This window comes from Rhincodon typus, chromosome 3 (assembly GCF_021869965.1).
Source record: "Rhincodon typus isolate 14 chromosome 3, sRhiTyp1.1, whole genome shotgun sequence".
In the NCBI taxonomy this organism is placed as follows: Eukaryota; Metazoa; Chordata; class Chondrichthyes; order Orectolobiformes; family Rhincodontidae; genus Rhincodon; species Rhincodon typus.
In genome coordinates this window covers 29,645,703-29,660,953 of record NC_063334.1, presented here as the reverse complement: position 1 = coordinate 29,660,953, position 15,251 = coordinate 29,645,703, and the positions used below count along the sequence as shown (strand labels likewise).

The 15,251-nt window shown below is 39.4% G+C and overlaps 1 protein-coding gene across 1 annotated transcript in view; it reads right to left on the bottom strand.

The window, feature by feature from the left end:
- Positions 1-784: 784 nt before the first annotated feature.
- LOC109930244 (neuroendocrine protein 7B2) overlaps positions 785-15,251 on the bottom strand; it is a 24,398-nt gene continuing 9,931 nt past the window's right edge. Inside the window, exons 3-6 of the mRNA XM_020529774.2 lie at positions 11,907-12,056; positions 10,136-10,248; positions 7,191-7,247; positions 785-1,128 (exon numbers count right to left, since the gene is read on the bottom strand). Coding sequence (XP_020385363.1) covers positions 1,030-1,128; positions 7,191-7,247; positions 10,136-10,248; positions 11,907-12,056 — 419 coding nt within the window. The 3' untranslated portion in view covers positions 785-1,029. The remainder of the gene's footprint in view (positions 1,129-7,190; positions 7,248-10,135; positions 10,249-11,906; positions 12,057-15,251) is intronic.

Sequence of the window (15,251 nt, the reverse complement as noted above, 5' to 3'; positions counted from 1 at the left end):
TCTGAATAAGTGCATCTCCAAGAACATGTGAAGCTTGACAGCATCCAGGTCAAAGTAGTGTGCTTGAATCATGGTAGTTAATGGTTCATTCCCTACACCCTCAATGCACAGTGGTAGGAGTGTGTACCATCTACAATCTGCACTGCAGCAACTCAGCAAGACTCCTTGTACACCACCTTACAAACCTGCAGATAAATGGGAACACCACTACCTCCAACATACCCTCCAATGCACAGATCTGGAGTTTTCTCCTTAAAGTACAGAGGAATTGAGGTAGGTGCCATGTTCTTACTCAACGATGGAGCAAATGTGAGGTGTTGGAGGGCTACTCCTGTTCCCAGTTCTTGCGTATCCAATCAGCACACTGAAAGTAGGTAAGAATACATGTCCTGGAGGCAATGAAATTTTTAGAAGAAATTTGTTCATGTCTGGGCATCATTGGAGAGACAGAACACAGTGTCCACCAATACTGTCGATGCTTTTAGAGAAAAGTGGACACTGGAAGGTGTTGAGTGTTTTATCTCCCTTTCCAACTCCATTTTGTTTTAGTCCTCTTCCGTCACCTTTGGTGTTGGTGCAGTGCCCTTAATAAGCTCTGGGTATAAATGGAACAATTGGAAACATAACTGATTTAATGGTGGAAATGAATGTGAAAATTACCACAGATGATTTGGTAGTGGGAAAAGTTGTTTGTTGTGTGTAGAATTTCTAGATGTAAAGAAAAATGTAGGAAGTCTGAGAGAAAATCATGTGTACTAACAATCAATGAATGAAAACTTCCAGATGTATTAATAGTACTTTTATTACTGTTGCAGTGGTGCTTTTACTAACACTTTATGAACATTTAATGCAACTACCAAGGCACTGTCATAAACCAAATCTGCCACCACCGCCATAGACACATAACCTGATTTCTATTTTCTATCTAATTATCAACAGTGACCACCGTAGCTTTATGAATTTTGATGTGATGATTGATCCACATCCTGCGCAACTAGGTGTGGAATTGTTTTAGATTTGGTAACTGATCTACTCATTGGCACGCCTGTCCTCTTCAGAGAAATGTGGTGCTGATTTCTTGGCGACAACGTTGTTGAGTCTCTTCCCTTTTAGATATGGATTCACACTCTGGAAACAAAAGATTTGTTTTAATACCTGGCGTCGGTTGAAATAATAAAAACCAAAAAAACTGCAGATGCTGTAATTCAAGAACAAAAACAAAGTTGCTGGAAAAGTTCAGCAGGTCTAGCAGCATCTGTGGAGGAGAAAACAGAGTTAACGTTTTGGGTCCAGTGACCCTTCCTCAGAACTGAGTTCTGAGAAAGAACCACAGTTCTGAGGAAGGGTCACCGGACCCGAAACGTTAACTCTGTTTTCTCCTCCACAGATGCTGCCAGACCTGCTGAGCTTTTCCAGCAACTTTGTTTTAGTGTCGGTTGAAATAATATTGTTTAAACTTTACATTTGCTTGGGGGGCAGTTTTTGATAGCATACTCAGACAGCAAATCCTCCATTAATAGTTAAACCCACCATTGCTGCAAGATGTTATGTTAAAAGGAAGTTGAAACCCGTGTTAAGATCAATGGACTGAAGGCTTGTTGCCCCACTGATTGCCACTTAACATGTCTGCTAGGGCACATTAAAGAGACTGCATAGTATTTTGGTGCTTAGGACTTCAAAGGACACCCTCTCCCAACCATGATGAGTTGCTTGGGAATAAGCACTTGTTTGGTAGTACAGAATTTGATGAATGCTGAAAACAGACACATTTGTTGAAGCTTTTGATCTTGCACTTACCAGGACAATTCTCAGGAATACCAATTCAAAGGGGAAAACCAACATCCTGAACAGTATAAATGTTAGTTTTCCCACCATTCTTGTACATTGTCCTGTGGATCGCTAGTCAAAAAGCTTTGATAAAATGCATCTTTTGGCAGCAATACTCAAATAAGCATGGTGTTGATGTCTATTTCAAGGTCTACTTAAAGCTCTATTAATGATTTCATGCCTACTGCTGGTGCTGTAGAAAATCTCTGAAAAACAGCAGAAGATTTTGTGGGAGCTTTTAGTCAAGATTTCATTCAAGCAATGTTTATCCCAAGAATTTGCTGAGGACTTCATAGACAAACTTAAGTGCTGGGCTACTACATTCTACAGGAGACACAAAGAGAAAGCGGCAGCACACAAAGCCAGGCAGAGCAGCTGCACAGGAGAGTAGGAGAGGAGCTTGAAATAGCCTTGTTCTCCAATGTGAATAGAGAGTATTCGTTCAATCTGACACCTCTTCCACCAAGAGCTGCATCTGAGATCCTGTGCAATTTCTTGCCCTGTTCCTGAGCCATACTGCAAATGTACTGTTGTGTGCCCACAATGGCCTTTCACAACTTCTTTGAAAGTAGATACAAAACGTGCAAACATATTGCTTTACCAAGACTGCATCTCTTCACAGTGCTAAGCATGCAGGTTCTGCTTTATCACCTTCAGGCAAATTCACATTTTGATAATTAGGACCAAAATATTGCACTAAACCTAGTCTTCCAAACAGGTTATTTTATTTGCATTACACTCATGTCATGTCGGTTTTCACCTTCTTGACCAAGTAACTGCACTTATCTTTAATGGCAGTCTTAAATACAAAACAGTTTTCAATACAGTCATGTTTTCTATTAATATTTTTTGCTGAAAATTTTCACCCATCTCTATCATTCTTGACCTGCAGGTAGCTAACACTAACTCACAGTTAATGTGGCACAATGAAGTTACAATTAATTAATGGATCAGCAGATCAGAGTGATTACTTTTTTTCCCCACTTGTGAAATGCCTGACTATAGCTTAGCATCTCCCTTAGTTAACTGTGATCAATGACCCAATAGATGATGGATAGTCAGTAGTTGTAACTTATCCCTGTCAGTGCTGTCACAAAATTAAATCATTATGTGTTTTGTTTGTACTAAGTTTCAACTTTGTCTTAGTTTAAAAGTTGAATTTGATCATTGAAAGTTTAGGCTTAACTGAAATAGTTAATAATTCCTGTTTGACAACTCAGTTGTTGACTTATGCTTCACAATTTCAAGAAATTGAACTGTATTGTCAATCCTTGATGTGATTCCAGGTTTCAGCAGCACTTGCTGAAAAATCCTGATTGTACTACAGCTACACTGAAACCAAATGTAAGATAATCAGTTGAACTTGTAAAGGGGCTAATTTAAGTTTGCGAAAACAGACATTCATTCATACACAGGGACCATTTCTCTGCAAACAAAAGGAACATGTTAAAGCCTTGTGCCTTTTCAGAAATATCCGGAAGGTAAGGGAGCCTACAGCTTGGCATTGCTTTCTCCATGGCCATATCTCAGGATTGACATGTCAACGAGCTAGCACCCTCTTCGCTAACAGTATAAATTGCTGCGATTGTTTGAAATCTATCATTCTTGCATTTATCCTCTTGAGTACAAGACAAAAGGCTTCAGAAATAAGTCTTTCTTTTCAGCAAGCATAGGAAAATGTTTGGATTTCTGTCAAAGGTAAAGCCGTGTTTTGAAATATTTGCGTTTATTCCAATAACTGAACACCTGGCATTAGGAATCACAATTCCTGGAGGAAATGTATAAATAGTCATTTAGCTTGCAATGCAGTATTTGAGCTGCATGGCATTTAAACTTCCTAAATCCAGCCATTTTATATACTAAACTTTGGGGTCATTGAAAGATGAGGTGACATTTTTTAATATTGCTTACAAAGAGGCTAACCTGACATTTTTTGCATATTTAAATCCCAAAGGTAGGACCATAGAATCCAACATTATTAGGTGTTCACAAATTGTGGAAAAAATTCCCAAATTATCAATGGGTTCACAGTCTACATTTAATAAGCAAAGTTGCTGTGGAAAGCAAACAAGCAGCCACTTATTAAATTCTGACATTCATTCAGTCCCGTGGAGGGTTGGAATGCATCAATAAATGCAGAATGATAATACTGGGTTTTTATTACATTTAAAAAAAAATCCCCATCCCTGAGTCATTCACTATTCTGCCAAAGGCAAATGGACTTTCTATTAAATTTGTACAGTGTGTTCATGATATATTTACTGTGCTAGAGACTGCAGATTTAGAGAACAAATGTTTGCAATAATTAAACTGTGACGCTTGACAATCAAGAAAAGTTTCTGCTTGGAATTATTTCTTTATTTCTAAGTCATGGCCCACACATTGGCGATTTCAGACCAATCAAAAGTACTCCTTCATAGACTGATGAACATTTGGGGTAAATATTAGATATTGCTTTTTAATATATGTTAAGTACAATGTTCAAAACTTTGCTCCCAGAAGGTGTTCCAACATCACAATCAAAAAGGAAATTCTACGATTTTTATAAAACTTCATTCTTGGCTTGTGGATGTCAAAGGCAACACCAACATTTTATTACCCATCTCTAATCTGTACTAAACAACTTTAAGAGAAGGAATGCACAGGTCCTGTTTAAACATGTTGAACAGAACAGAAAAGGGTAAATTCACACCAATTACTAAGGTGCAAATACTTAGAGATGTACTGGAAGGAGAGAGAAAAGACCATCAGATATCTAGAAGAGAGGAGGATAACAAGAAGAACATAAAATAATTTATTAGTACAGAACTTAAATACTGGCAAAAAGAAACAAAAAAATTAAAGCTTTTTGTCTTGCATTCATTAGGATCAGAACACAAGAAACCAGACTCAAAGTAAAGGGTATCAATTTCTACAACATGAGCAGAAGGTGCTGACTGTTGGATTATCATTGGCATAGAGATGCAACGGGAACAGTTCATTGTCAGTCTTAGTTCTCAGAGCAGGCAGGTAGATTCCGTTATTGGATAACATCAAGTAATCAAGACTGTGCTCAGAATTATACCAGAAACCAATTTAAGATTATCATTCAGGCTTGCAATGTGATGCATTTGCACGTACTGAATGCTACATGTATTAATGCACAGGATCCTGTTTTATGTGGCACCTCTGTCGTTGAGAAAATGAAATGGGTGGGGAAACTGCCAGTCCAGCTGCATTCCCATAGCAACACGTGGATCAATCAGAGTCTACCTGCCTGGCCTGAGACCTAAGATTGGCAGTTAACTATTCTTCCTGTATCTCCATGCCAATGACTGCCCAACCAGTCAGCATCCTCTACACATCCTGTATGAATTGATATCCCTTTTTAAAGTTTATGTCTTGTGTTCTAGACCTGAAAAGCCTAAAGTGAAGAAGACACAAACATAGAGAAAGACTAATTAATGTGCAATAGGTTGTGGCTTTGAAACTTTCTAGTGCTACCATTCACATTTATTCAGAAGCCTACATAGAAATCGCAGGAGTTAAACACAGGATCATTAGAATGTCAAACAGGGAGTCATATTGATGCACTGAGATGTATAAATCACCAGTGTGTAATCATCCAGAAGTGTAATTGTTTTTCTTTTACTTCTTAAAATATTTTCATTTAAATCCTCTCTCTCTCTCTCTATTTTTTCTCCTCCTCCTCTCAAGTTGACTCATTAAGGGTATAATTCCATGGATATGGGCAGTCCTGCAAGTCAACCATTCCTATACGTTGAGCTTGCAATAACTACAGACCTAGTTGTAAGTCATTGCCTAAACAATTGGATCTTCACAAATGCCATACCACAGTATATCATTCTCTCTAGGGAGTTTCTACCTGGCACCACTTGAAATAAAATAATCTCAATAAGGAAACCATTTAAACCAGTTATCTGCACTAGGCGGTGCACCTAATTCGTAGCTTAAATATGCCAACTGGAGGAGTAGCTAAAATATTCAATAAAATTCAGTTACAATGTGATGCTGTGCTCCTTACCTCTGGTTTAGCCTGGACAATATTAAATCCTGGGAGAATGATCTGTAAGTTTTTTTATTCTGTTACACACAGGAACCCTTATTAGGAAGTCAAGCAAGTATTTTCCTGATCTCCATGGTGTTGCTTTCTGATTTTCAGGACCTAATTTGAAGCCCCACAAGCAGCTTAATAGGCAACTGACCCCCAAGCAGCCTGTTTACTATTTGGTAGCTGGGGTATCTCTGCTATTGAAATTAGCAAGAGAAAAAGAAGATTTTTCCTGATCTTATGCCAAGGATTTATTGGCTTTGGATGCAGAAAAATCAAGATCCCTTGTGTGCTTCACCCTACCCGGTTTCTCCTCAATGGGCCATGCCTGGTACTGTGTGCAAGGCCAAGAAGATTTGTCGCAAATTTATGGAATAACATTCCTTATAATCTTTCCTGACTCTCTTTCCTTTAGATCATAGATGTAATTGAAAGTTTGAAGGAACCAGCAACAACTCCCTTTTACTGTCACAGTAAGTCTCTTTGGGCAAGACTGACAACCTATGCTACATGACGAATGGCTTACAGCTGTAGCCCATGCCCATGAACATCCAAACAAGGGGACTACGGTGATGCAGTGGGAGTGTTCCTGCTGCTGGGCTGGTTCCCTGGTTCAAATCCCACTTGCTCCAGAGGTGTGTGACAATGTCTCTGAAGTGGTTGTTCAGAAAATACCTAACATCTGAATAAAGGCAAGTGGTGATGCTTCAGGTGGAAAAAGGTCATGGAGGTGAATGACCTACTCCTGATCGTCCTCAATCCTTCACTGCCAATTCAAGGATCAGAGTCAGGCCTTTTCTCTTTACAGATGTTGAGAGATCCCTGTGCATTTTTCTTTCCCAGCATTTTGCTTTTCATTTACATCGTTTTGCAGTTGTTCTTTCATAAAAATCTAATAGTGACTGATTAAGCCTGCCTAACCCCATATGACAGCTACTATTCTAAATCTGTGTTAATATCAAAAAATGACAGGACAACGAATAAATTTGATATACCACTTCATGCTTTAAAAGAAGTTTTGACTCTGTGCAAATATTCGTCAAAATGTACTCTTGATATTTAAAAAAAGTCTTTCTTCACTAAACTAAGGAATCAAAATGATCATTTAATATTGATTTTTGCCCTCTTTGTTCTCGTACCCTTGAAAGAGCAAGTGACTAACAACTTACAGGGCAGTCCATCTTGGGATAAGTGTTAAAAATGCTCACAGCCAGTTTATGGAAATATGGAGTTCAAAATAATATTCAGATCACCTCTGGGGGTTACAAATATATTGAAACCAACCAGTGAGAAGAAAATCTATAGACATTACCCTTCTTCTCCTTCCTGGGTTGCCACCTTCCACATTTCCGTACATGACATTCTTGTTCTACAAAAGAATTTAGGAACAACTTTAAAAAGATTAACTCAACATATGGCATATAACAGACAAAACATGAGCTAAACCCCAGAATCTTCCAATTTTGATCCTTGCAAAAACACCCATTTAGCATTGTAGCAATTATTATAAACAAGTTTATCAGTGATACCTCTGATACATTTTCAAATAATGTTGGTAAATGATAATTAATGATGAGGTATTGAGCAATAGTTTATAGCTTAAGAAAAAAATGGATGACTGAATGGAAGCTGTTTAGGATACCAGATCACAAATATACCAATTATGTAGGAAGCAAATGACTTTGTCAAACCTGCATAATCAATTCTAAGATAACAAGGTGTAGAGCTGGATGAACACAGCAGGCCAAGCAGCATCAGAGGAGCAGGAAGGCTGACATTTTGGGCCTAGACCCTTCTTCAGAAAATCAATTCTAAGTTTTGCACAATCTAGAGAATCACTTTTGTCAACTGACCAGGTAGGTTTGAGAGTGGACCATGTGCCATTTGATGCCACATTGACCAGGGTCTCCTTTTGAGTACGAGTGGCTTGGGACTTGCATCCAATGTCATCTCCTAACGCTTGCAGTCATATGCGTTCATATACAAATTTTAGGTTCTCAGCCCATTCCCCAATACTGTACTTTTTATATTCACCTATTTTCATACATTGATTGAATGTACACTGTTTTTAGATTTCGCTTCTTGAATTTTGGGGTCTTCAATCCATTAATAACACAACATGCTCTTAACAGGTGATCTGCATAGTTCAAAGTGTAAAAGATAACAGTGGAAGTAAAATAGTTTAAATATACAAGTATTGCAAGAAAAAAAATCCAGTAAAGATATGGAAAGTGAGTACCAAGGCAAGAGAAAGAAGCTGCTTTCACTTGTGTAAAATCTTCTGCCTCATTATTGTTTCATCTCAGCTGCTGCTGAAGTCCTTATCCTATGCCTTTATTATGTTTATATTATGCCGAGGTTTCTGCGCTGCTCTAGTTCTTGCCTCTTATGCATCCCTGAAGTTTGTCGCTCCAACATCAGTGGCCATGCTTTCAAAGTCTAGATCCTAAACTTTGGAAACACCTGCCATCCCGCCTCTATCTCCTTAAAAATGTTCCTTGAAACCTACTTCTTCAACCAAGCTTTTTGGTCAGCTGTACTAACACCCAGTTGGATAGCTTGGTGTCATTATTTTGAAAGCACATGAGCTACGAAGCACCATGGGATATACCATGTCAAAGATGCTAAATAAATGCAAGCTGTTGGGGAATTAGCAAGGAATAGCAAGGAGTGTGGCATACAGTTTGACAAGGCTATGAGAAGGATTAATGTCTGAAACAATGTCTGGAAGAGTCTGTAACACACATCAATGATATCAGAGATCAAATGGGAAAGAGACCCCTCCATTGTCTTCAAAGGAGCTAGAATCATAGAAGCCCTACAGTGTGGAAAGCAGGCCATTCAGCCCATCAACTCAACACTGACCCTCCAAAGAACATCCCATCTGGTCTCACCTCCCCTATCCTTGTAACCCTGCATTTCCTAATCCATCCAGCCTGCACATCCCTGGACACTATGGGTAATTTAGCACGGCCAATCCACCTAACCTGGACATCTTTGGACTGTGGGAGGAAACCGGAGCACCCGGAGGAAACCCATGCAAACACGGGGAGAACTCCATGTAAACTCCACACAGACAGTCACCCGAGGGTGGAACTGAACATAGGTCCCAGGCGCTTTGAGGTAGCAGTGCTAACCACTGAACCACCGTGCTGCCCACATGCTAGCTATATGTATGAAAGCAATGTGCACATAATATACAAGTATGCAATAACTCATTTTTGTTAATAAACAGAAGACTCAGTATCTTCTACTAGTTAGATTCTAGGTGCGAATAGCCTCCACCTCAACCCTTACAACATGGAGCATTGATAGAGATGGGAAGAACAGGGAGTAATGGAAGTGGAGATCAGGCATGTGAAGAGCAGCAGTAGCAATAAGTAATAGGCAAATCAAGATAGAAAGGACTGCTATCTTGATCATCTCCACACTGCCCTTAGCTTCCTTGGTTTCTGATTTTATTAAAGTTTGCAAACATTCTTCATAAATAAAATATCTTAGTGGAAAGCTTTTGCGAACTGTCTATATTCCAACACAAAACATTCCTTGATCTTGGTATCCTATTTTCTGATTATTAACCTGTTGTTCACACAACTCCAAAGATTTTGGATGCCCTGCTCTACAGCAAAAGTGGCAATGAAGCTTTGTTTTTATTGCTTTTGTAAAGCTGAGAGAGACTGGATTTTCAGACATCCTCGATTTAACAGTCTTTGTGCTTTAATGCATTACATTGCATTAATGGCTTTACAGATTAAGTGAGTTTTTTTTCATATCTTTGTCACCGGTCATGCATTCTCACTGAATCATCAATAACACTACGCTGAAAATATTCCTGGAAAATGCATTTCAATCTCTATCCCCTTCAATTTTTGATTCTCCTGTTTCTTACCTAACTACATTTGTATTCATCTCCACCAATAAGAATATTGTGTTGCTACATCTTTTGATTTCAATAAATTGTAATTTTATAAACTATGAATTAGTTAACGTGGTATTAATTCTTGCTGCCACTGACTGGGGTATTGAAACAATATGATTTGTGCAGCTCATGAGATTTCTAAAGTGGTTAAAATGAACAATATGAATAAAGCAGATGAACTTGGTGTACAGGATTCAGCTTATCAAATGGTGATACTAGCAGAATTAAGTTGGTTTAACCAAACAAGCTGCCAAATAAGATACAGAGTACACATTACAATTATGGACATTGGGTTATGATTTAAATAAAGTAGAAATTGAATCTAGTCTAGTACTTACCCATTTTCCCATTGCAGAGTAATCGTGCTGTGGATCAAAGAGGCGTTGGTGGGCCTGATAGTCACTGCTGAATTTGGCTGTGTCAGGAGTATCTTCCAGGCATCCATCAGCAGCTAAAAACAATCACGCATGTTTCTGAGTCTTTCATCACCTTCATATCAGTGTCAGTTTGAACCCTGTTCATTTCCAAGATGTAAGCACCCATGCGAAATGATCAGGTTGGAGACCTTTGTGATCTGTAAGACTAAGCTCATGCTTACCTTCACCAACAAAACAATAGCTGGTTTGGAGTCATAGAGATATACATCATGGAAACGGACCCTTCAGTCCAACTCGTCCATGCTGACCAGATATCCTATATAAATCTAGTCCCATTTACCAGCATTTGGCCCATATCCCTCTAAATCCTTCCTATTCATATACCCATCCTAATGCCTTTTAAATGTTTTAATTGTACCAGCCTCCACCACTTCCTCTGGCAGCTCATTCCATTCACGCACCACCCTCTGTGTGAAAAAGTTGCCCCTTAGGTCCCTTTTATATCTTTCCCCACTCACCTTAAACCTATGCCCTCTAGTTCTGGATTCCCCCATCCCAGGGAAAAGACCATGCCTATTTACCCTATCCATGCCTTCATGATTTTATAAAGGTCACTCCTCAGCCTCCAACGCTCCAGGGAAAATAACCCCAGCCTATTCAGCCTGTCCCTATAGCTCAAACCCTCCAACGCTGGCAAAGTCCTTGTAAATATTTTCTGAACGCTTTCAAGTTTCACAACATCCTTCCTATAGCAGGGAGACCAGAATTGCATGCAGTTTCTTTTAAAATACTGAATAGAAATTGCTCAGAGTAATACCATTCCCTGATTTTAACAAACATGTTAACTTCATAGACACAAAAACAGAAGTTGCTGGAAAAGCTCAGCAGGTCTGGCAGCAACTGTGAAGAAAAAAAGTCAGAGTTAATGTTTCGGATTCGGTGACCTTCCTCAGAACAGATGCTGCCAGACCTGCTGAACTTATCCAGCAACTTCTGTTTTTGTTCCTGATTTACAGCATCCACAGTTCTTTTGGATGTGATTGTACTAGAAAGGGTGCATCTATCTGGATATTGCCTGGTCTGGAGGAGCTGAACTACCAGGAAAAATTGAGTAGGCCAAAGTTGTTTTCCTTGGAGCAATGAAGGTTGAGAGGGTCCTAGGAGTGGTGCCTGACATTATGAGGGGCATAGATAGGGTCTCTAGGAGGCACTTTTTCCATCAATAAAGGGGTCAATAACCAGGGTTGGGGGAGGGGGGCGTGGTTAGTGGGCATACCAAGATTTAAAAGACCAAGAGGAAGTTTGAGGAGAAATATTTTCACCCACAGTGGTAGAAGTCTGGAATTCAATGCCTGAAGGAATAATTCAGTCAGAAACATTTAAGCTGTATTTAGATATCGCTTGCGTTGCCATAGCCTCCAGGGCTATGGACTAAGAGCCGGCAAAATTGATTATCGTAGTCACATCATTGTGAACACAATGGGCTGAATGGCCTCATTCTGTGTTATAAACATCCATGAGCCTATCTTATGCTCAATTGTGAACAAATCCAGCCTTGCTTGAACTGCAGTAAATTATTCTTGCCAACATCAACAGTAAAGTTTAATAATGAGTAGCACTTAAATATTGAAAAAGTAGTATCACAGAAGTTGAATAATAGTCACAAATGTTCATTAGGGTGTTTCATTTATACCTCTGCATCAAAAGTGAAATCCTGAGCAATACAAGTTACCTTTTCTTCCCAAAGGGCAGGGATTTGGCGGATCCGGATATCCCTGGTCTTGATTGAAATTCTTTGGTATGTTATCTCCAGTCAGCTCGGCCACGATGTTGGGAATGTTGCCATAGGGACCCAAGTGTTGTAATCCTTCATGAGCACCTCCTAAGGACAACACCAGAGAGGAAAATGGCGTTGTTTCAGCAATATCTTACCATTACATTCTGGTTTGTGTACTGTTTAAGGATCGTAACATTAATTCATGAGCCCAGCACAAGACATGTTCCCAATACAGTGGGAAAAACAGATCTAAATATGGAGGCAGCGTTTTGAAACTGTGCACAGGAGAAACTCTTTAACAATCATGGAAAGCAAGTCCTTAGTTGATAATAAATAAGCAGGAAATTTAAAGTCTACTGTCTTGAATTTTCCATGCTGTTTTTTTCTGGGCTACGCATTGATACTGGTATACAAATTTATCAAGAAAAAATGCGACGATCCTTTTCAAAGACTGAATTTGCTTTCTTGACAAGTGTCCATGCACTTCCCATTCTTCCTGAAGAGTTTGATCCCTGATCTGTGAAATGTTTTCACACTGAAATTTATTCATGGGATGTGGTTATCACCAATCAGGCCAGCATTTATTACCTATCCTTAACTGCCCAGTAGACAGTCAACCACATTGCTGTGAGTCTAGAGTCACACGTAGGCCAAACCAAGTAAGGATGGCAGTGTCCTTCCCTAAAGGTCATTAGTGAACTAGATGGGTTTTTCCTGACAACCAGCTATAGTTTCATGGCTATTGCCGAGTTCCTAATTCCAGATTTTTTTGTTTGTTGAAATCAAATTCTACCATCTGCCATGGTGTGATTCAAACCTGGATCCCCAGAACATTACCTGGGTCTCTGCATTAATAGTCTAGTGTTTAGTGATAACACCACTAGGTCATCAACTCCCACAACAGCCCTCCAGCATTCTCAAATTAGGGATGGAATATTGGCCATGGTTTCCGATCACTATCTGGTGACTCCTGCTGAAAGTGCACTTTCATCAGCAACAGTAACAGGGTCTGACCTGTTCCATCCCTTACTCCAAAATCTCTAGAAATGAGAAGCTGGGGAAACGCAACGGTCAAACAAGCACAGTGGAGTAGGGAAGGATGGGAGAGTTGGCAGAGATCATCCTGTTATATTTGAAAAATAAGTTCCAAATTTTTCAGAAACCCACAACAGAACAGGCGGCTCCTGTTTCTAGCATTTTTCAATCCAGATTCGATGCATCCATAGTATTTTAGCATTAGTTTTTCTATTTAATTCACTGCGTTTTCCTTTATGGGAATGCTCACTTGCAATCCCTTGTCTGCATTTTTGGTCACCTTCTTTATCTTGTTCATCTTCATAGGTTTCTGTTTCCTTTCTTGAGTTTGATCAGGTATCAGTGCCTGACCTAATGAATGTTTTCTATGACGTTTGACGTCCATTAAAGATTTACGACATCCACTGAGTTTTCAACAATTAGCAGACTTTTTTTTAAAACTATAATAAAAATGTACCAAATTATAAAACAGATTTGTAGTCCTTGTACACACGTGTATGCTGTTATAACAGGTATGTATGGTTCACAACATCACAAACACAAACGACCTGGTCATGATCACTTTACTATTTATAGGAGCTTGCTGTGTACAAATTGGTTGCTGGGTTTCCTAGGTTACCACTGAGATTAAGTTAAAAACGTAAAGTGCTCTAGTGATCATGAAGAGTGCTTTACAGATGCAAAACTCCCTTTTATTCTCAAACTTTTGCTTTCTTAGCAATCATCTCCACCTGATACCTGTTTCACAAAAATCCAACATAACCTTTCTGACGCTAGAATTCTTTTCTTTTTTAAAAAAAATTAGTTATGCAACTTTATTTTCCTTTCAACTTAATCTCGGTGAAACCTGTTGCTAGGCACCGAACCAAGGCTTGGGTGAGAGGCGCAATGAAATCTTTATAGTTGTGAGCCTTGTGTTTATTGTATGTGATTTCAGCCAATTGCAGACCAAAGATTGTGACACTTAAAGTAGGGTTTAAAAATTTATGGAGGTGGGGTATAGGTGGATTGTGTGGGGACACGTGCTTTTGGTTATTTTTTGTCTGACCACCTGAAAACATCTCACACCCGCCTCTGGGAGTCCTTGATCTACAGACTGTCCTGTGCAATCCCATTTTTTAATCTTCGGAACCGTGAGAATAGCTGACACTTTAACAGCGTGTACTGGAGCGAACACTTGTGTGTGTGAAAAATATCCACGTCATACTTTAAGGTAACAACCAATAAGGATTAAATAATGGCACATCCCTTCTCTTTTCAGACAGGAACAGCAGCTTGTACATATGCTAATAACATAATAAAATACCACCAGACACTTCACAGGATTGTTAAAACAAAGTCCGATTCCACCCAACCATCTAAAAAGATACAAGGGCAGATGACCAAAGGTTTTATTGAAGAGGTTACGAACATACACACGTGGGAAGAAAAGGCTAGAGTAGGCCTCTCGGCCCTTCAAACCTGCTCTGTTATTTACTAAGATCATGGCTGATCTGGTTCCAACCTCGATTCTACATTCCTGCATATCCCCCATAATCATTCATCCCCTTTGTAATCGAGGATCCATCTACCTCTGCCTTAAAAATATTTAAATATTCTGCATCTCCTGCCTTTTTGAGGATGGAAATTTCAAAGACTCATAACCCTCAGATAAAAAATGTTTCCTCACCTCTGTCTTAAATGGACAAGGGCTTATTTTTAAACTATGATCCTAGTTCTAGATTCTCCCACAAGAGAAAACATCCTTCTCCCATCCACCCAGATCAAGTCCCTTCAGGATCTTATATGTTTCAACTGCATCACCTCTGACTTTTCTAAACTTCAGAGGATACAAACATAGCATACTCAGTGTTTCCTCATAATGCAGGGTTAGTTTTAAGGAGTGTGTCTCGAAGGAGGAAAGATTTAGGGAGACAATTCCAGAGCTTAAGGCCTTGGAAGCTAAAGGCGCAGTTACAAAATGCTGGTATGACTAAAATTATGGATGCACAAGAGACCATAATTTGAAGAGTGCAGATGTCTCTGAGGATCGTAGGGCTGGAGATGACAAATATAGGGAGGCGTAAGAGCATGGAGAGAAATGAAAAACAAGGATCACAACTTTGAAACTGGGTGCAAATGGTTAGCAAACAGTGTCGATAGGTGAACTGGATTTGGTGTAATATGGGATAACAAGGTGTAGAGCTGGATGAACACAGCAGGCCGAGCAGCATCAGAGGAGCAGGAAGGCTGACGTTTCGGGCCTAGACCCTTCTTCAAAAAAAA